The sequence below is a fragment of the Lagopus leucura genome, unplaced genomic scaffold, assembly GCF_019238085.1.
Source record: "Lagopus leucura isolate 7727_CA_CO unplaced genomic scaffold, USGS_WTPT01 Super-Scaffold_100015, whole genome shotgun sequence".
Taxonomy (NCBI): Eukaryota; Metazoa; Chordata; class Aves; order Galliformes; family Phasianidae; genus Lagopus; species Lagopus leucura.
The window spans coordinates 8,789,891-8,813,526 of record NW_024962269.1 but is presented as its reverse complement, the minus strand read 5'-3'; the positions used below and the strand labels follow the sequence as shown (position 1 = coordinate 8,813,526).

Below are 23,636 nucleotides of genomic sequence, written 5' to 3'. Positions count from 1 at the left end.
CTTATTGAAAGGTTGCAGTAGTATTTAGCCAAAATCTCATTTACTTTCAAAACCCAACTTAAGTATGAACTTTGCTTCGTATTTCTTATGGAAATACAAACCCTAGAGTTTTCCTTCCTCCACTGAAGCCCCTTCTAACCTGTGTTAGGCAGACTCTATTCTTTCTGAAGGACTGAAGGGCTCAAAATTTGCTTTTGAAAGATTCACACTGGGAGACCAAAGTTATTCCCAGTTATATCAGTGCATATATCTACAGCAGGACTACACCTCTTGTAATATTACACCTACTATTAGGCCTGTGAATAATGTTACTCAGTACTACCTAGTTTCATGTAAAAGAAAAGCCATCATGAAAATACAGCACTCTTAGACAAGATGAACCTGACACAGTTCATTTCCAATTATTGTCAGAAAGTCAGCAAGTGTGGATCAGACTCTGCTTTCAAAATATGCAATGCCTCATTATATCCTGAGCCTTTAATTCAGTCTGTGGGGAAACGGGTACAACAATATTTAGAGGCAGTTTGAAAGCAATTTTATAGCATATGGATAAAACATATACCAAGAAGTCTGGATGTTAAGGGTACAATTACCAGTGAGAATAGAATTACATACAAAAAGTGTATGTCAAGTCTGTTCTTAAGAACAAGAAAAAAGGCTCACAAAGATACGGATTTACCACGAGGAAAGAGGAAATTAGGTGCCAGAAAGAATAAGAAAGTAATTTTGATCCCTGCCCCCCGATTCCCTGCCACAGCGGTGGCACGATTTATAAGCTCAGCACAGTATGATATCTACTTTTTGTCTCCCTAAGGATGCTGAGAAACTGCACTGAACACATTGGGAGCATCACACTGAGAGGCTGCCAGCAGCGTGGTGAGCAGGGGCTGTACCTGCTATGGAGGGAAGGCAATTCATCCTTGAGCCTGTACTTCCTGAACACAGTGTGACTAATCTTATTGGTTTTGTTTCTTCACTTGTTTACTGGTTCAGCAACTTATCTTAAAAGTGTTAGAATTTTATGCTATAATCCAACGGCTTTGAATGGTAAAGAATCCACTTGGTCATTGGTTGGGGCTTGTTCCTTTAAAGGGCCAGGAGAGTAGATAAGGAGGTGTTTTCATTTCATTCTTTATACTTTTCTCAGGTTGAAGATGCAAAAATCCTTAGATAGAACAGACTTTTATGCCTAAAAATGGTGAAAGTGAAGATATCTTTAAAAAAAAAAAAAAAACTGGAAGTGAGAAAACACTATTTTGTTAATTCATCTTCTTGAAGTTCTTCCAACAAGACAGATGTAGCTAATTGAAGGTTCTAAAACAGTCGTTATCCCTTCTTTCACCGTATGTTCAACCTATCCAAACCAATCCCACTTTTTATTCTTTATTTATTAAGCTAATAATTGGCAAAATTCTTGTTGTAAATCAAATGCTTTCAGCATTATTGGAGTACATTCATATGGAGCTCCCATTCATTCACTGAAAGTTTCTAAGAGTCTTACGGTCCCATAGGAAAAGAAGTATGTTACAAAAATACTGTCGGTATTTTTAGCAAGGAAATTATGCTAAACTTATTATTTACAGTAATATATATATAAATATATATATGTATATGTGTATGTATACTATTGTAGTATTGAAAAAGCCTTATTGTAACTTCTTTTATCATGACCACCATGCAGTGAGAGAGCTTTTTTCTTGCTCAGCTGTGATGTTGCTACCAAGGTAATGGACTCCATTGCAGGAAACAACCTTTGTTGTTTCTCTATGGACATGACTGCACTCTGCCCATGTGTCTCCTTCAGTCACACTCTGAAGGAGACTGGAGCATAATCCTTGAGGAATAGCAGATTTATTTACAAAAGGCAAGAGAAGAACATAATTCAGGTTGTGTAGGATCACTGTCAGAGGCAGTGGAATTACAAAGCAACACGTGTTGATTGAAGATACTCATATTGCTTAAGGATCAAAGAACAAAACAAAATGAGAAATGATTTAATGCATTCCCTTCACTGAGCAGCAGGAGATTCTATCATGTAGGGCAAGAAAGACTCAGTCATGAATACAAGGTTCAGAATTTAGGGAACTGTATCAGAAACGGACATGGTCAACCTGTCCACATCAGGTTTAAACACACTGTGGAAAGCAAGGCAGGTGGCCAGCAATTCAAGTTTTTATATGCAAGCAAAATGGGACCCAGCACATTGTCACATACTGGAATAAGGTAACTGTAATCAGATAGATATGCTATTGGTAAGAGAAAGTAGGATAAAATCTTCACACAATACTTTGTTCATCTGCAGGATATTATACCTAGTGAGAAAATCTGCTTAGTTCTTCCATGCTCTGGTGTTATAATGCTATTCATCAAGAGATCTCATATTACTCAAAGTTGTCACTATCCACCTTTTACAATGACTGTTCTCAGGAGAGTCTGGCTAAGTATGACATTGCACTCCTGACTCAGATTTTCCTGATTCTTTTTAATTTAAATTATAACCTTAATGTTATTAATGTTATGTTATGTTGGTGTGATTATTTGTATTTAATTTCCTTTAGAGTTTTTTCTTTAATAGTGATATAATTTGAACTGACACAGTAACATGCTTTTCATATACTTCAGTTGAAACTGTGCCTAAGGGCAGTGAAATTCTCATCCATACACTGCATAAGGAAAAGAATTCTGGCGCTCAGAAGCCAAACACCTGCTAGAACTAGTGGCAGATCCAGATTTTTAAGAGAATTCCTGTTGCATAATGAAAGCACAAAGAAGGGAAGTGTGTGGGGCAATGGAATGGCATTAAAACCACAGCACTTAAGGGGAAAAAAAAAATCCTAAGCCACTATGTACTTCTGCCATTGAAGATTGTGGCATTAAATAAAGATGTTCACAAAAGCAAATATAAAGAGGGGCTTTTGTGAGGTGAGACAGGCTGAGCAGTGACTCGTTAATAGGTGTCACCAGGCTTTGCCACACCTTGCACAGCTAATGACAGGGAGCTCTCCCTGCCCTGTCTCAGTACATCTGCTTCTGATTCAGGTGGCAGGGGAAAATTGGCAAGTAATCCAGACCAAAAAAAAGCCTGCCTTAGCACTAGCAATTTTTCATCATTGCATACTGCTCATGCAGTGTTGTCATTAGCAACAGCGTGGTGCTTGTCATTAATTAAACAGGGAGATGCAGCATATGAATTTGCTCTGCTACTGTAAATGACTACAGATTCTCTTAACAGAAACAGACCTAGAAACAAGGGCAAACTCACTGCCACAAAGATCTGAAATAGTTGGTGTAAATCAAATAGGCCAAAAACTGAAGTACAACTAAAAGAGCATGCCAAGTAAATAATTTTGACAGATTAAGAAGACAGATTTTTAAAAATCAATATCTATCACAGTCTCAATGAATAAGACTGTCAGAGTCTCTTAAATAACATATAATTAAGTATAATCCGGGTAACTGAAAGAAAATTGAATCTTATGAATAAGATAGTGAGGTTCCTCTCCAGAGGCAAATCATTTTACTGATGGATAAATATATTAAATACATAAAATACCATTCTAAGAAAAAGAATATACTAAGCATACAACAAAGGTCACTCAGCTACACTAAAGTAACTGCAATTAAATGCAAGACATGAGAACAATCTTACTGATCAGCAGTGTTTGCCGACCTCCTTCAGCGACTTCCAAAAAATAAATACACATAGATAAGACTGTGTAAGGGCTTGTGCACATCCAGATTAAAAGAGTGAAATCGCTCAAGTAAACGCAGAACAATCTCAGTGGCGCCAGAACTCCTCCAGCACGTTCCAAGAGCACCGACACAACCTCCTGCACAGCACTGCCACAGAGCTGGGTGGGTGAGGACATTGTATATATTGTACAGTACTATATTGTACTATCCTTCACAGTCAGAAATGCTTTTCTCCCTTTTCTTCAATCAGGAAGGAAAAGGACAGTTCACGTGGTGTGTAGTGGTCAAACGCTTATAAACACACTGCTGGTACTGCCAACTCATGGAAGAACAGAGCCTATGCTGATGCTGTCTTTTACCTTCCTTTATTCAGAGGAGCACTGAGAGCCCTGCTACCATCTTCTAATAGATCTTCAGATGTCCCAGAATTCCAGTTGAAAAGACAGACCACCCTGAATAAAAGTGTAAATAATCAAACTGCTTCTCCTCTGTTACTTCTAATAGATGAATCCTTTCTCACCTGAAAGAAATTAGACTGTAGAGAACGCCCCAGCCAGATGTTCACTCTCAGGCCAACTTATGATTTAGAGCAGCTAACCACATGAACGTGCCTAACACATGAAGAGGAAAATGATTTTTCCACCATTAGTTTTCCACCACTTCTGATAATTTTGGTGATATTAACCCAATTCTTCATCTACCTTTCTTTCCCTGTTGCAGTAAGTACCTCTGCAGGGTTTATGGACTAAGCAGCCCGGCACATTGACTCAGCCAGGCACATTCGCACAATAAGGAAGCAGTTAAATGGTCATGGCTTGGCTGTAGGAATGTTGGTTTAAGGCTATTAATAAGGCACGTGAGGTGAATGCCTTTCAGCCAAGCGCCCTCCACATGCGCACACCTGTTTCAGCAGGAATGTAAAGAGAAATTCCCAAAAGAAACTGTTCACAGCACGCAGTCTCTAAGTATCAAATGCATTTTGCAAACACTCCAGAGCTTTTGAGCTTTTTGTTCTTACCCTCAGTAAAGCACAATGACACATCAGCCACCAGGCAAAGCATACAACTTCCTAGTAGAACTTCTTTAATCCCTAAGAAATCATTATCTTCATCTTAGTAGTGTCTCTGTTCTTGTCATCTATCACTGAGTTCTTCACCATAGAATTCCAGGCTCTTTGTCATCCCCACCAAACCTTTTGCTGTTGAAATGCTTTCCCTGACTCTTGCCCACTATTCAAATGCTGCAATTCACTTTCTTCAACCATATTTCCATGCTGTTCCATGTTTAACTTACTTAGCTTCACATTCACTTCTCAGCTGAACTCTCTTCCCTCAGTCTAGTGAGGTCAAATGTTACCCTGATCCATTCCCTTTCTCATTTCCTCTTTATCTTTTTGAGGATGGGATGAAGTTGTGCTCCAAGTGTACTTTGTCCTCTGTTTTCTCTTGCCAGTGAAAGCATCTCAAGCAGGGCAAGGATTTAATTGCATATTGTATTGAGCCATACACACTGTCCAGCATTAACAAAGGAAAGGCAGACTGGAACAAAGTCAACGCATGAATGAAAAGCAAACAATGTAACAAAAGCAGCAGAAGCTCCCCAAAAAAACAGTCTCCAAATATGAAAAGACCAAGTATGAAAGACGACCTACCATTAATCTCAAGATAGTCTCCTTCTGTGTCACAATTCTGCTAAGATTAACTGGCAGTATTTTATGTTTACACTTCCTAATAAGCTTTGATAACTGCGCTTTAATGCCAGGAAAAAAAAAACAGAAATTGAAAGCTCACATGACAGGCATTGCAGTCATCTTTTCACAGACAACCATTAAGACTAATGGTCATTAGTTTAATGATTCTTTTCTGTTCTTCTAAACGATGTGGACAGTAACGCTGGAGGACTGATATGGTGGAGGGGAAAGGGCTCTTACCGAGGTGAGAAAAGATAAACACAGATTCGCTCCTGGGAGGAATGGAATAAAGCCTCCAAATGAAGTGGAATTGCTGAAATGTTAGAAGACACAGCTGAGCAAGTCAGAAAATGAAAATAGAAATGGCTAATTCAGAATAGGATGCTCGCCTTAATCAGAATAGTTTAAACACTACGACTTTATCACTCATCATCCATGACCAGTAAGTAAATTTCATTAAGCAGTTTTAAAATGATCCAGAGGACTAGAGAAAAATGTTCAATAAACATGGAGAAAAAAAAAAAAAAAAATAGGTAATGCTGAATATGGAAGGCAACATATTGACTAGTATTTTGGAATCAAATGAAAAGTATGAAACCCTCTTAAATGCACTGTATTTTGTTGTTTTAAACATTTTAAGCACTATGTGCCTTGCCTTCACTATGACTGATCTCACTAACAGTCTTAACCCTCTTAGTTTCTGTATTTTGAGTGTAACCAGTAGCAAGATCAAGTGAAAAGAGGTATCACATTGAAAGATGGGGCATGTGATTAAACTTTTAGTCATCCATCTTGTATTCTCATTTGAGCAGCTGATGTTGAGTGAATTGCTTCACTGTGTGTGCATTACTCTGGGAACTTGGCTACCATATCCACAATATGCGATTTGCCAATACATACCACCTGCATACTGAGGGGAACGGAAGACCTTCCTGTGGAAGAATATCTTCCCATCCTGTGTGGGTGTGCAGGAGCAGATGTGTACGTACAACGGATAGCTCCCAAGACACATGAATTGAGGCATGTCATAAGTCAAACACTGTTTTCCAATAACGATTATCTTTCTATAGGAAATTTAACAGAATGATTTTACTCCTTCAGAATACCGCACCGAAGTTTATGATGGCATAAGAGATGGCTAGCAAGATAAACTCTCTTTTCTAGCAGTTTGAACTGCAGGATAGATCACTTCTCAGAGTGCACTTAGTTACTGGCATTTCATTGGATCTACTGGCACCTCAAAAATTAGAGGGAACTGAACATTAAGTGAAGGCTCTAGTCAAGCTGCTGAAAAGTTCTATACCATGACCAATACAGGAAAAGTTCTGGAGGGACTGACCTTCACAGTTGCTGCTGGTATGATTAAATCTCTGTTAATGCATCTGTCCCACACACAAAATGAGAAATTAGGTCTGGCATACACAACTTGTAGGCTAGTGTTTCAGCCTCCACTGTTTCAGCAATTCAGTTGTAAACATTACTACTTTCCCTCAGAAGTAGGAGCTCATGTGTAAACAGCTTTTCAAAAGCAGATTTATTGAATTTACCAGAGTACACATAATCTTGGTTTGTCCACTTGACCTTGTCTTCTGAAAGGCTGCCATGCCTCTTACAGGACGAGAGATACTCAGCTCACTGCTTTTAAAAACAGGGGCAAATGCAGAGTTCTTAATACATGCCTGAGTTCTATAACCGACACTGCAAACCCACCTTTTCTTATATATCCAGCAGCTTCTCTTTCACTGCTACCATTTGTAAATAAGCTTAAACTAAATTCTTGACAGCATAGTTTAATTTTAAAGATTTACAGAAGGGCACTATTCCTACAAAATATTTTTCAACTATTCCTGAGCAGTTTTGGATGGATCTGTGGCAAAAACCTCCTCTGAATTCTCTTATCCACAGTCAGCTCTTAGTTTGCCAGTACAAGCTAATGTGAGCTAGGAGGCCAGCCCTAACAGTTCAATATCTAAAGCTTTAGCATGGTTCCAGATTCTCATATGTTTGTCTTCAGCATTCTAAAACTTTTAAAAATACAGACAGAATCCAAGAACAATGGACTGTGTGAAGACAAGAAAATAAATTCTTCTGCCTTTATATTTAATTGCAGAGGATTCCTTTTGCCCTATGTATCTGTTTCTTCCTTCTCAGCCTGAAGACGTCCATGACACTAAAAACCACTGAAACAAGAATCTATACAACTTAGTGAATTTGCAAACAATGGTAAGGAATACTGCGCTCTCGAGTCAACTGATGTGTTCTTATTCTGCATATTTATACATCTCTTCACATTCTCCATTGCTTTGCAAATTGTAGACAGTGAGATAGTACACTCACGGTTCCGCCATGCTAAAGTTAACTGTGGCAGTAATTCAATTGTTTTCATTTGCAGTCTTTAAAAGGCCTGGTTTCCTCTGCATTCTATACAGAGTAAAATGTTATTATATGAAACTTAAACAGCATCCATTTCAAATAATGAGACCTGAACATAAATCTTAACCTGTGTATTTCTCTGCAACTTTGGCTGTACTTGGAATTATCAGTCCAGAACATCTCTATTTCAGAGCCCAGTTATTTTTGCCAAGATATTCTTTTATCCTGATTATAGTGAATAAAGCCAGTGTGCTGGCCTGACTCATGCTGTAATTCTCTGCCTTTATGCAAGCTTTTTATAGCTCCTAGTAGGAAGACTGAAGGGAATCCTACACATCCACACGAGGTCTGAAATTTGTTGCTATCTTGTAGAAAACAGTATGAAAATGATTGAATGACTTTGTTTCTTCCCCATGCTTTTCTTCTTAGTGATGCATGCAGCTACTTCCTTCATGTTATATGCTACTCCATCTTTAATAAAACAACAAGGGTCTGACTGCAAGTTGTTCTATTAAAAACAGAATCACAAAAAAAACACCACCCTTCCTAAAGTAAATCCTCAAAGATGACACTACATACATTAAATGGAAGTATGGGGCAATAATAAAAGCCGAAAGTCAAAATGCCTAGGCCAAGAAAATTTAACGTGGTCTCTGAATCTCAAAATATGCTAAAACCATTCATCAGCTGGTCAGAAACAAGGAATCACTCTGATTGGTCTTAAAGCTGTAAGGATCCAAACCAATCACTAGCATTTCAGATTAATCAAACACCTCATGCAGACTGGGAAAATACAAGGCTGCACTGCTCCTATTTTTGCTCCTTCAGCCATGAGACAAAACCTGATACCTATTTTAAAGCAATGAATCCCATTCTGCTGTTTCCTGGGACCAGGGAGCTGGCAGAGAAGAGAGAACCTTTCTCCCAGTTCTTCACCAGGTATAAATGTCACATTAAAAAAATTTCACCAATATAACAGGAAACCTTCCACTTAAATCCTTAAAGTCTGCTGTGAGTGAACAAATAGAAAAACAGAGTACCCCACTTAAACAAATATTCACCTAGCACTACTGCTAATATTTTTCCTCCCCTCATGTATATGAAGAACAGCAAAACGTGTACTATTTTCAGAATAATAGTCAAGGAACAAAGGAAGTTATGTACAGCACTTTTTAAGCACAGGAAAATTACAGAAACCAAAATCATCTTTGGTTGAGAAGTATTTTGAAGACATTAATAGAATAAACCCTTCTCTGTAAATCTCGTCTTATAATTTCCTCTAGTAAAAGATAACAACATATTGGATTTAAGTCCATATATAACATATCAAATGCTCTTTTTTAAACAGAGGATCTATTCATAGCAGCTTGTATTTGCAACATATGCAGCAAATTATACTATTAAACACTTAATCCTAATAAAGTTTAAATTTCACCCCTCACAATAAAGCTTACACAAATCTTGCTATACTTGAAATAGGATTCCAGGAATAAACATTAAAAGTTGTAGGTAGCTAAAGTGACAGGAGTGATTGAACATTTGAGATGTGAAGTTGAATGTTTAGATCTAAGTGTTCTCATGAAACATTAAGAATAATTATTAAAAAATTGGGGGGTGGGAGGGAAAGAGGGAGGAAAGGGGACCCCAATTTGCCAAGGTTTTAGATTTTCAATTTACAAAATATGGGAAAAATAACAGATGGCTGGAGTCCCATGAGCCAGTTTACACACCTCTGAGAAGTCTGAGCTTGTACGTGCCCTCTGTACGGAGGCCAAGAATGGACTGGTTTCCCTGAGAGCCCTTCACTCTTCACCTCGCACAAGAGCTGGGCACAGCACCAGCCCCAGACTATTCAGAATGAAACCTCCACTGCAACATTGATGCTTAGGTAGTAACAGCTCGTGTCCACAGCACAGTTTGCTATGGCAAAGGAAGAGGAACGGATGTAAATAAGCATTGTAAAAGAGAAGAGGCAAACCTGAGTACAAATCTCTCCACAAAGACTATTCTGTTTCTGAAAAGGAAGATCCATTAAAATCACACATGCCCAACCAACCTAGATTTCATATGAACTCTAGCACTCCATGTGTCAGATTCCAGAGTGTCTGACCTCTCTACAGTTAATTATCCAGTTCTGAATAGGATTTTCTTCTATCTAAGCTACTTGAAACAGTGAGTTCCAACACACAAAACAGATCAAACAAGTGGCCCTCCATTTTACAAAACCAATCATGCCACTGCAAGCCCCATTTCAGAGCAAGTATTCAGCCTAACAAGCTGCATCATCCTTAAACACAAAGCATCATTCATCATTTCTCCTTAGCCATGTAAGAACATCTGGCTGCATCCACTTTCTCAACTAAAAATAACATCAATGTAAATCACAGTCTACTGTTTTACACAGCAGTCCTCTAACTTACAGAGAAGAATCTATCAGGAATCTGCAGTTCTGATGCAGACAAAAACTGCAACCAAATCTCATTTTGCCAGAGAACAACATTATAAAGACTTCATTAGTGCTTTTACCTACTCTATGCCTGCACGTTTTCACGTAATACACCTATAGCAACAAGTATATACCTGCTCTATAGCAGTAAGTTGAAAATTGCAACACTACATACCACCACCTAAAAAGGGGAAATACACTTTTAGAGGTTTTAAATGTTCTTTTAAAAAGTGTTCTAGATTCTTCTCCTGCGGACAATAAAGAATAATGCATTTATTATTTGACAGGTACTAGCTATTGTCCACTTCTGATTTACTGTAAGGATGCAGGTGTAATTCCTCATAATAATAAAGATGTCTAACTCTCAAATCATTTGACCTTGAATGTTGAAAACATCACCTAGAGTTTTACACTTTTACACAAAGAGAGATTAATGGAACAAGGCCTACCCCATATCACTTGGGAATCATGATTGTAAGGCTTCATAGGATGCTTCGGTAGCACAGAATTATTCCACAAAACTTGGAATGGTCTGATATCAAACAGGGAAGAATTAGCAGGTGCAAGGATGTTGTACCAGGGAACTCTCCACTGAAGAGGTTGGGTAGACTTGATGACATGGGTTGCCAACATTCTACAGAGTAAATAACCTTGAAATTCCGGGTAAGTTGAGTTCTGAAGACGGAAGAGACAGGCCAGATCATTACAGAAAGGATCTAATTGAATGTTGGCTGTTCTACTGTCAAGATGAAGGGTCAGTGCCATTTATTCATTGCTGCCAGCCTCTCTTTTCTTCCTAGCTCCCTTCCTTCTCAGACCTATGTGGAGCTAAGATACAGTAGTGAAAATCCCACAGAGGATTAGTTCTGTGCAATCAAATATGCTTTCCCCACATTTATGCAGTTACTTTTAAGAGCTCTTCACAGTTCCTTTGTTCTCATAATAAGGTTCTCTTCAACCAAGGCAATGCTGAGAGGTAAGAGTGGATCCTAAATGTTAGCTTCAACTATTCCCAATCAGACACATGCACTAACCAGAAATGTTTGTATAATTCACTCATGTTTTGTACAAGAAGAATCTTACTTCATGAGTTAAATTTTATTCATAGCTGAAGTCTACATTCAAAATAAGACCAGGATATTATGGAGGAAAAATCTTATAAAAATTGAAAACTCCCTTTGAAACACATGCTTTCCAGTAAAAGCAGCTAGCAAAATGCAAAACATGGTCAACATTCCAACACCATGATGTCAATTTTCATATGCACAGGCAAAATGCCGCATGCAGAAATCAACTCTCTATCATATCTTCCTTATTTATGATGTGCTTGTGTTTCCCTTTGAGTTCATTAGCAGAACTGCACCATGCAGTGGAAAGTGCAACAACTCAACAGGTTCAAAGGAATCTTTTAAATATAATAAATCTGGCAAAATGCCACATTGATTTTCAAAAAATGGATTCCCACGTTCTACTTCAGTTTTTCTTGAAAAAATAGTGTGCTTGCTTTAAGGAATAGTTTTGATGTTTCCCTCTGCAGTAGTTCAGAGAAATTCCTGCCAGCAGGGTCTGGAACCCCTAATAGAATCCTCTTCAATGACACCTAAAACCTGACACATATACAAACACACACACACAGGAGAGAGGAAAGAAAAAAAAAAAAAAAAAAAAAAAGGGAAATTGCCTCAAATTGTGCAAGGTTTATAAGCAAGAGGAAAATCATATTTTTAATTTTTTTTTCTAAAGGGACAAATGCAGCCAATTTTCAAGAAAGTTCACAACTGCAGACACAGCTTTAAATGCCATCTGTCCTTCGCAGACACACGAAGAGACAAAATGATTCACCCCACACCACAGGAAGCATGATAACCAACTCATGAGCACTAATGAAATACAGCCCCATTTTTCTTCCTATGGGCAGGTCTTACTCAGGAAACACTCCCACTTACGTCTCAGGCAAAGAGCCTACAGCCTTCACTGGCACTGTTACTCAAATGCAGAATGTCACGCTGTTCAACTAGAAAGCCTTGTACAAATGTTACAAAATAAGGTCTCTGTTGTGGCACAGTAACCTAATGAAGTCCACAGGGCTCCCCAGGCTGAACTTCATTCCAGGACTGAGGTTTCAGGCAAGTCCTCATACTACACCACTGAATAAATCAGTATGAATTTTTGGCAGACAAGGAATGATAGGACACTCCTATAGTAAAGCTGAAGATGACAAGGGCCTTCCTACAGTGTCCTCATGGGAGGCTTAACGTTTGAAATTATAAAGAACTCCACAGTTCCTACATTTTTCCCATTTCTAAATAGTAGTTTCTATGTGACGTGATAGATAGCTCACAGAGGTCTAAACTCAGCAAGAAAAATAAGCAATTATAAACAAATACATCATTGGTGTTTGCTAAGGACATAATTCAAGGAAGTTCAAAAGATCACAACAAGGCCCATATGTTCTGTTATCCCAGCTATAGCCCTTCTCAAGATGGTTATCTACAGGAAGAAGTTTTCTCCAAGAAAAGCTTAGCATTCCCAGTACATCTTTGTTGCCTTCACAAAAACTGTGGAAACTCTTTTTAAAAAAATAAAAATTCAGCTCATATATAAAAATTAAAAGTATACAGAAATTTCCCCTTTTAAGGTAGTGCTGCTACCTATGACGAGGTAAAGATTTAGAAGGTTGCAAGTTAATAACAGGTGATGCTAACAGGATGTTTGAAAGGCCCATGAGACTTGCAACATTAAGTAAAATGTATTTGCCTACTGATCTAATTGCTTACTAATTTTCAAATCTATTCCCACTGGATAAGTAATGGCATTTTAAGCCTAGCTCCTGGCATTAAAAATACATTCCTAGTTTCCTCTTAGCAGAAGATAAACAGCTGCATGGTAAAAAGCCATACATTAAGATGGCATTCCGTAGGTTTTTGTATGGTTTTAACCAACCTATTGTGTTCCAAGTTTAGCTGAAAGAGGTAGGAAGGGGAAATGAGAAATACATTTGGGTGCACAATTTCACAGTGGGGTGAAGGCAAGTGCTCACTCATTCAGAGAAAATGTCTGGAATATCTGTGTCTTATGGAAGGACTTATCACGTAACGAAAGTGGAATTTAAGCCAAGAGTTATTTTGTAAAATAAGAAAATATTGCTCTATTTATCTTGCACAATAAAATGATAGTTTGTTTAAAAATAAGAAATATTCCAACCATCAATTAAGACGATGTAAATTTAAGTTTTGGAATTTTTAAAGGACATTTTTAATATGCGCAGAAACAATACAAGTTTTTAACAAAAAAAATTATACAAGGCAGATGAAGGAGAAACTCAAATATAGCCAACTTTTTTTATTTTTTCCAAGGCTATGCCTCTAGATATGCTGAAGTTTGGAGAATATATTTCTTTAGTTTCTAAATGATGAGTCACAAGTGACAACAGTAGTAGGTTCTAGCTTCCAATTCAGTGACCTTCAAGCACAACCCCAATGAACACCAAGATGGCGTAAGAACAACTAAGGATGCATACTACACCATCAGCTTCCAACATTCACTGTAAGCAGATGCCCAGAGAACGACGAAGACAGAGCAAGCAGATACTATACTTTGCTGGAGTAATTTCCTGGACTTGTGTACCTCTTTTTTTAGCCAGACATGGTTTGTCTATTTTGTAATACTGAGTGGGTCTCCCAAGCACTTGTCCTGTCATCTTCTGAATTCCTACATCCTTCCACTCAACAAAACCCCTGGCAAGCAGTACCAAAGACCATTATATAGAGGACAATCTCTGTGTTTACCTGAAAGCAGTTCCCAGTAATTTCCATTTATAGCACCCAGTTGTTACACTGGAAGAAAGAAGCTGCCAGCTGATACCTGCCTAGATTTTCAGCCTCATTCAGAAAAGGATCAGAACTGTATACTGCGCTTAAGTGTGGACACACCAAGAATTAACACAGTGAGAACATAACTCTCCTTGCTTTGTGTCTTCCCTTCATAGCATTTCCTAGTGTTGAATTTACATTTTTGACTACTGACGAGCTCTGAGAGCTAGCCCTTGAAGAGACATACCTGGGAATCTCTGTTCTAGAGGAAAAGTAATGGTTCTTCACCATTCAGAAAGCACCTTACATTTATACAAAGAAAACTATATAATCAGGTACGTACAGACAGAATCCATTCAAGCAGTCTTATCAGTTAGCGGTGTTAGTCAAATCCCTACACAGCACATGGCTCATCTCTTCAGAGATGGATGTATCCCCTCTTCAGCTTTCTAACAAAAGTGTTGATGAGATCAGCTGAAAAAAAATCAGTAACCAGCTGGACGCACTGCTAGTTTCCAACCAGAACATCATGTAGTAAGCAGGCAATACTCAAGACACTACTACAATATTGTTTTGTTCCAGCCAACATTCATGTTAGTCAACCAGGGAGCAGTTTAAAACTATTTGGAGACTCAAGAAAACAAAACACCAAATGAATAATGAGACTTCGAAAACATCTAATGAAAGGAGACTCTCAAGAGAGGAAGCCAAATCATATCTTAGCATATTTTATTTGTTATGTATCCACAGAGAGCAGTGAGCTTGTTTGGCCTTTTGCTTCCACACCACTGCTTCATCAGCAAGAGGCTGCAGTAGCTGGGATGAAAGGACAATTCCCATTGGAACAGATGTATCTGAGTACATCAGAACCATGACTTGCATTACCGCTTCTTATTTCTCCATGCCATTTGATAGCCTGGTGCAGCCACACATACAAGCAAGGAAACTGCGACAACAATCAGAAAAAAAACAAGTGAAGACATTTTTGGTGCTAGCTCAATTCCTTCTGAATCAGTTAGCTGGGAATAAAGCTGGGTTCTGCAGCCTTCTGAAGGGTGCAGAGCAACACAAAGAAAGCAGTCACCTTCTCCTGGCATTCTGTGGCAGTGCAAGTGTACCTGTGTCACCTTCATTCTCAGATACCGAAAGGCAGTTGACTAGGCAGCTAGAGCTCTGTTCTCTACGTCTGCATGTTCAGAGAGAATCTCCGCAGTTTCTTCTGCATAAACACATTATAAATGATACTGTTCTGCCTGCATGCACTGACAAGAGACTGTATCCTATAAATTTTGAGCAGCTTAGATTTTTGGCAAAAAACATTACATAAATACAGAAATACATACTTCCGCATATAAACAAATGCTTTACTTATTCAAAGCTATGAATCAGCATCATTAACCAGTTGGGACCTCCCACCATGACACAAATGACAACAGTTAGCATACAACAACAAACCAGTAATTGCAGTCATAAATGCATTTTTAATATTGCTTCACAATTTATTTGAGCTGACTGCATTCACTGTGTTTCTAATGGATCCAGAAGCATGACAAACTGACAATTCTTGGAAGCCACATTTCTCAAAACAGACTGAGAATGCCGTTTTCATTCCCTCTCCATAATGATGTTAAATGTAATAAATATAAAATTAGAAACAGAAATAACATTGTTCCTAAACAATTTATGTAATATGCTGTCTGGAAGGAATGTATTAAGCCAAAGTTTCAGAAACTACACTCCGTTTATCAACACTTGATGCTTCTACTTGTACCTCTCAAATTTTAGTCAAGTATCTACACATCCAGATACTCGAACTCACACACCAGATTCTTATTCTCTCTTTTGAGGGTGAAAGTTTCAGTTTAATGTTGAAATATGAAGACAGATGGTTAGCCAGGCTTTTGGAAGTGCCTAAGGCGCCTAAGTGCCTGGTTCTGATCATACTAATGGAAATTTAGCCTGTCACTTGTTTTGAAAATCCTTTTAGGCACCTACCAAACAGCTAAGCACTTAACAGTATTTGCGTTTAACTTACAAGGACTCAAAGCTTGCTGAAAGTCACCAAAATAGAGGTTCCACATCACGCAGACCCTTCTGAAACAACAGCCCTATTTGCAACAGATTTAGCACCCTGGTGTAGCTGACGGTCATCAAAAAGTTTGCAGAACCATGCTTGCTCTTAGAAGATGAATAAGGCAGTTCTGAAAATATAACTCTTAAATCTAAGAGCAATTAACAACCCACAAGCCTTCATTTAATATCAAGAAAAGTTCTCTTCTTCCATGAAGGAAAGTCCTTTACAAACTTGCTTACAAACCTAAAGGAACTATTTATCAGTGACAAAGTACAGAGGTTATCTCAGAACTGCAATGCAACACAGTTCCCACATGGGTCTTATTTATGAGAGTAGGCCTTCCTTTTCTAAGATACATGTAAAGTTTAAACTCTTTCTTCAAGAGATCCACAAACGCGAGATGAAGAGCATTCTTGATGCAGCACTGCAGAAGTTGGGAAACTACATCTCTAGTTAAGACAGTGCTGAAAGTTCAAGTCTATAAACATGTTCTGTTCCATTTTAAAACAAGGAAAAACAGGTTCCTACTCCAGAACTCACAAGAAGGTTAAAAATGCTTTTCAAAATAAAAAACCAAGCAGACAAATAAATACTGAACTTAAAAACCGTAGAACCTTCAAAAGGAATTTTATCTGATGTTGATATGCATGCAGAAATCCAGTTAGAGCCAAATCTAGACTGATTAAAGCCTGAATTTTCCTTCCAGCAGCTGTTTGCTTCTTTTCCTATTTCCAGCTGCAAACTCTGTTGTCCCTCTAGAGTTCCATAGCTGTATCCACTGTGCTTCCCAGAACACCGTTCTCACTGGCAAAATGCATTTCAAAAACACACCCACACTTTCACCATGCACAAATGGTTTTACAGAGATCCTTCTTAACAAGTATTACTCTGAAATTGTTGAAGTATGGCAGTGTCAGGCTGTACATGGCCACAGGAATCCAATTAGCATAGGCTATAAAGTGTCCTAATAACGCACATTTAACAGTCAAGTGCAACATTTGCAACACACTGACATACTCATTCCTAGGGGTTTCTCTCATAGCCCTACAATGCAAGCAATGACAGAAGCCCAGCTATCAATCTGCTCCCACTATCGCTGTAATTAATATACTTACCAGCCACATTATATTTGATGCTTTGTAAAATCCTAGCTCCTGGATTCAGGTGAGTGCATAGGATTTTAAGAAAAGCTTCAAGACTCTGAAGGCTTGACTGAATGCAGATAAAGACAAACGCATGGATCTTTTAGGTTCTAGAAGCAAATAAAGATGACTCCAATTTTAAAAACATTTCCTTTCAAAGCCAAACTCATTATTTTGGATGGCCAAACCACGATTTCTAAACAACTGATAAAAGGGTTCTAATACCAGTACAAGCCACCATGGACATTTTCGGTGCTGTAGAGGCAGAAACAGAATTTGGTGCACTGAAAAATTGCTCCATCAGTGCAGTTTATGCCTGAATTTGGTAAAGAACATGCAGGATTCAGATGCACCAAGCAGACCTGAATGAGTAATTATCAATGACTAAGTTTTCAAGTGTCTGCTAAAACCAGAGGTCATCCTAGAGCTATTCCTTCACTTCCTAACTACTTTTCCACAGAAAATTCTAAGTTGCGGGCAGTTGTAAAACATTGTTCTTACACTGAAGCTTCTCTAAAAGCATCCAGCTTCTGGAACTAGAAAACTGAAGCTTTACAAAGAACTGACTTGAGAATCTCAATCCAGATGATGCAGGCACCTCGTCAGAAACTCATCAGGAAGCAACGATACTCGTGTCTGAAGATGCAGATACAGAATTCTAACTCTGGACACAGAAACTAAACCACTTTTGTCTTACTGGAATGAATGATTTGGGGCTGTAACTCAGATGAACAACCAAAGCATGATTTTCTTGAGTTGTATCACGGTAAGCATTATTCATATTCACTACGATAAAAAATAGTTATTGAAAACAAAAATAAAGAAAAGTGACTTTTACATCGGTCTCATCTGGAATTTTGGTCATCTCTCACAGTTGCTCAAGCTTTTAATGAGAGAATATTCTTAGAAGTATTCAAACATATTTTGTGACTCAAGTCACAAGACAGAATCATCATAATTGTTTGCCAATAGAACTCTTTTGGATTGTAAGCAGGGGGCAATTGCAGGTCAGACTCTATGGCCACCGGTTGAGCAATCATTATTAGTCACAAATTCAAAATGAGTTAAGGAACTTTCATGAGTTTTCTGAGAATGCTGTCACTGAGTTACACACTTGTCAATATTTTAAGTCAGAATACTACAGAGTCTCAGAAGTGTTATTTGTCTGCAATAGAGGTATTTCAACCTTCAAACAAGGAATAAAACCACAAAATTATTGAGGCCAATGGCAAAATTGCGCAGAATTGGAAGGAAAAAAAAAAAAAGAAAAAAAAAAAAAAAATTTTTCAAATTCAGCCCTGGATTTCCAAATTATATCCCAATTTTTTTTTTAAGTATTTTTAAATCTCCAGTATGTTGTACAGCACATAAATTAATCTGTTTCCTGATGTTGATGTGCAACACGTTCAGTGACCGTAAAAGGATATTCCAAAGGTTTTTTGCAGAGGTGGTCTTTAAGTCCACTATGCCATGTAATGGACATCAGATTTTTGGCCGCAAAAAGACTCAACCTTAAAGTCATTTGCTATGTTGGTAGTCTTTGGCAGATAGGCTATGGCAGAAACATTTCAAATAAGATAATGTTTTCAGTATGTGTATCTTCTACATCCAAACCATCATAGATAGTCAGAATAAAATAAAACACAAGTAAGGATTGCAGAATCATAAATCATGAGAGCAACCAACGTTTTGTTGAATGCAACCTATGAAACATCGCCTTCCAGAAAAATCCAGAACTAATTCTTCATAAATACCCAGACATGGTATGTTTGCTATAATTCCTCCCCCAGACCTTAGCAGTCCCATGGTCTTCAGAGACGAGATGGACCAACTTATAGAGGGCTTAATTAACAATCCAGGAACATAAGAAAATACCTGCGTAGTCCAAATTTGAAAATAGCACAAGAACAAATGTAAAGTAAGCCCACATGCAAAATCTTTGATGATAATATCTCGTCCACACCATTCTACTAACAATCGTTTCTCGTTGACATTAAGTCATTTGTAAGAATATTATACATATGTTCTTGCATGTATTTCATAACATAAAACAGCATCTAACTGGACTGTGTAATAAAACATCACATGAGGTTAAGAAGGGAGGAGGTACCAGGCTGAACACTCCACCTTTTCAATTACCAATTGTTGGGCCTTGGGAGCAGTGAAACTGCCTCTGATAAGTTCTTTGCAGTACTAGGCAAAGCATCATTAGGAATATCAATAATCATATATAGAAAAAAGGTGACTCACCCAACTGTGAAGAGTACAGAACAGTCTGTACTCTCTAAGTACAGAACACTCCTTCTCAGGAAACAGCCTTCATCCAGGAGACATTCTCCATTTGAAAGCTGGCCCTTAAATGAGCCCAAGGAGGGGTGGACCCTGAATCTGGTCAGGTGGGAAGCACAGGTGATGAATTGATTGCACCTGTGCTTCCTGGGCCAGCCACCCCCTTCACCAGGTGCTCAATCATCAGTTCAGGCCATGACACAGCAGTTCCCCTACACCAATGTGTGGCTATATCTTCTTGAGAGGTTACTTAACAATTTTGGACTTAAATACTCTTACTTTATTCATTCTCTACTATTGATAGCTCATCTGCTACCACATGAGAAAAGTAGCCTCTTACACCAGATTTAGTAGTAAGCACACATGATCAGTTAAAGCCCCTAGCAAGGATGTAGCTTGCTAATGATCACAAATGCATGTAATCTGCAGAATACAACAACTGCCTTGGAAGTATTCACCATTTAAATCTATAGAAGTAGTGAATTGTGCCATTCTGCTCACACTGCTGCCTTATTTTTTTTATTTTAAGACAGACTCACAGACATCATTTGCTTGGGTCACTACTGGCTTTAGGCTGAATTCATTTCCATTCATTTCACTTCTATTGGCAAAGCCAGGAAAAGGAAGCCCCGTGTCTGCAGATCACAGCCAAAGCTAGCTTGCAAGTGATCTCTTCCTGAGTCAAACTTATGCCACTGCTCTTGCTCTCAGGACAGTTTTAACAACTAGCAGCTCAGCAGTGCTGAACAGTAAACTGTTTCCAGGTTGACCTATGAAACCTGCTGGTGTAGCCACTAATACACCCTTTGTAAAAGATTTTGTCATGAACTTGAGACGCTGCGTGTCCATAAGTTCTGAGGTCAGATTGGAGCCCAGCTAAACACTGTGCTATGCATGTCACCACATTACTGAGGAATCAGAACAGATCCTACAACCAAAGTTCACTTCCACTTCTCAGTAATAGCTACCTCTTTTTCACAACTTCTCATATTAAAGTTTTCTTTGCATTACATTCGTACCACATTTCCACCACATTCTTTTTGAATGGTTATTATTTTATACTGTACCTGCCTCAAGCAGGATGAAATTAATCAATTGCACATAAGTGACATGACACGGATTTGTGACCTTGCCCAGCATCCAATTGTTTCTAATTGATTAGCTCCAGACATAAGCACTTTAATAGCCAAAAACAATACAAGTGGAAGCTATGGTACAATATTAGGGTAGAACTGTGTGTGGTCCATACAGTATGGCCCCAAGCAACCAATTAAAGAATTAATGGATATTGAATACAAAAAAAAATGTTATGTTTAAATAATATGAGATATCTTTCATGTGACTAAAATTGAGATAAAACACCTAAAACATAGGAGGAGAAGGGATTTCTGCAAGATTGGAGTTAAGTGTTAATGGCCCAAATATGTCAAATGCCTTAGAATAATTAAAAGGACCATCAAGACAAAAAATATTTGACCTGGATTGAAATATTCATAAAATTACTCACAATGGTCTATTGATTACTACAATGTGTTTAGGTTGTTGTTTTATAAGGAGACAAGTGAAGCTATGCCAAACCATTTGTGGAGAGGAAGAAACTATGCCTCCACTGGTTCCAGTACTACAATAAGAAAAATATGAAAGAAAAAATATGAAAGAAATGTATTATAAAAGAAAAACCGGTCTCCTCAAAACCAAAAGGTCCAAACACAAAGCTGACATTTCCTTTCCCTGTATTTCTATTCTCATCTCACACGGAACTGTTAAATGAACTTCACATACTACTTTGTTTTATAGGGCTGGCTCTTATAATATCATTCAACTTCTTGCACACAGAAATACAAACAGCACAGGCACAGAAAATCAGTAAATTGTTTGCATCTACGTGAGAAGCAAGTGGAAAAAAAAGAGACCCCCCTGTTGTCCTGTCTGTCTGGACACACACAGCATGCACTATTTAACTGCCCAGTTAGAAAGAACGCAATAGCTTGTCCTTTATGACAAGTCCTTTACTCAGGTAAACAGGTTTACTTTCAAAGCCAGCTGTATTGCTCCTGTGAGCAACCATAGCGTGGTACAGGAGGTGCTCAACAAGTAACTGCCAAACAACTCGTTGCACACACTGCACCAGTGCTGTAAGTGAGTCGCACAGCTTGATCCCACTGCCTTATACTTCAGAGTCCATCACACACGGATCATAGCTTACTGAGCTGGCCAGTACTACCTCCTCATTTCTTCACATTCCTTTTGAATTTACTTTTGCCTGCTGTATCAAGCCTTTGATTCAGAAGTATTTGGGATGTATGTTTAAATAATGACCAGCACACTGTGCTCCAATCTGACCTTTCCATTTCTCAGCATTGCAGAAGTACAAACAGCACACAATGATAAAATAACATCAATGATTTTCTACACAGCCAATTTAAGTTGTGAAAACTACCACAATATTTTAAAAACTGATACTATTTATTTCAAAAATATTCTCCAGTTCATTTAATTATCATTTTCTAAGTACTTCTTGATTCTGGAGCACGTGAGACAGAATAACCCTTGAAACGTTCTGTACTGTGGGAACTATCACTGTGGGGGATGACAGACTAACAACATCTCTGCCGCACGCCAGCACACCATATTTCTTGAAATACTCACTTCTTGGAACTGATTAGGCTCATATGTCAGGCAATAGATCAGTTGGCAGCTACAGCTTTCCTCCATGGTTCCTGTATTCATTGAACACTTGAAGGAAAGACCTTTTTGGACCTCCCTCCTCCCAGGATACTCACTGACTTCCAAGTGCTTTACATGTTTCTTCTACACAGGTATTTATATAACCCTTGTCACTTACAGTATCTTAACGTTTATCAGGTGCTAAATCTCCTGTGGGCAAAGGGCAGCTGTGTTGCCTTGGGAGACCCCAGGCATTACACATCTGGCAAGATCTCCCTTTGGTCCCCACATAGTTGAGTCAGGTACAATATTACTACAAAGAAAGAAAATATGAATTTCCCAGATGGATGTCTTTAAAATTAACTTCAGTGACAGGGAAACCTCGATCCCATTCTCACTGGGAACTTTTTATTTACAATGCAGATACTTCAGCAGCGTTGTTTAAATGACATTATTTGAAAGTTTGCGGCAAGATCACCTAAAAAAATACCAAGCACAGCAACAAGTCATCACCTACCTGGAGATGAGCACAGATAGCAATAGCAAGCCAGATGACCTCCCAGAAGAGCCCTGCACCGTTAGGACTGGCCATCCTCATGCCTTGGAACTCTGCTGAGAGAGATTGTTTCAAGTTACAAACAAAACTAAGTGGGCTGCGCCAGGATTTCAATGACTAAAGCAAACTAGGCAAAGGGACAGAACCAGCGTTTGGAAGAAATGCAATACAAACATCGGCGTTTGTGCTGGCCAGCGGAGCAGACTAGCAGCGCATGCCATGAGCACAGCCTGCAGGGTGATGTCGTTCCGATTAGGGAACAGAAGCAGGGTGGGGACGAGGGAAGGTTTGGAGAAGCAGGCGACAGGGGGCGAGTTTGATCGCCTCCTGCATACGAGTCAATGTATCAGATCGGCCCCTCCCGTCCGGACTTCTCACTTGCACCCATTCAGCGCCGAGAACCCAGCCCTGGGGCCTCTGCAGTCATACGCACTGCATTTGAAAGTTCTGATCGCTATAGTCCCAGACAGAGAAGAAAATGATCCAGTATAAAGACCCTCACCATTTGTGGGCCAACACTTAACTGCCAGGCACTTCTACTAAAAGCTTCAATTTAAAACCTTTAACAAGAAAAAAATGAACATGCAACAATGCTGATAATTCTGATAATTCTTAGTGCTTCTTTTTGCCTCAGCCTATTTGTTACCACTGCATTCACTGTGTGCAAGTTCCACACACCCCAACACATGCACACAGACAGCCCTCCCTCCCCTCATCCTCCACCCCTATTTTAATGAGGACCCACAGTGAATGCAGATCTTTCCCTCAGAACCAAAATCAGACACGTCCTTTCTAAAATATCAGATGGACCAAAAGAAAAGCAGCTACCCGAACAACCCTTGCACCTGTCGACTAAACATAATTAAGATTCCTTACAGAAATGAGTGTTTAATT

At 38.7% G+C, this 23,636-nt stretch overlaps 1 protein-coding gene across 8 annotated transcripts in view; it reads right to left on the bottom strand.

The window, feature by feature from the left end:
• ADAMTSL3 (ADAMTS like 3) overlaps positions 1 to 23,636 on the bottom strand; it is a 192,005-nt gene that overhangs the window by 155,268 nt on the left and 13,101 nt on the right. For 4 of the 8 annotated variants that reach the window (XM_042875553.1, XM_042875552.1, XM_042875546.1 and 1 more), the window contains one exon: positions 22,704 to 22,795. In XM_042875553.1, the coding sequence (XP_042731487.1) occupies positions 22,704 to 22,784 (81 nt within the window). In that variant the 5' untranslated portion in view covers positions 22,785 to 22,795. Of the gene's footprint in view, positions 1 to 22,703; positions 22,799 to 23,244; positions 23,328 to 23,636 lie in introns of those variants that run through there. The other 4 variants (XM_042875549.1, XM_042875547.1, XM_042875545.1 and 1 more) reach the window with 2 other exon arrangements.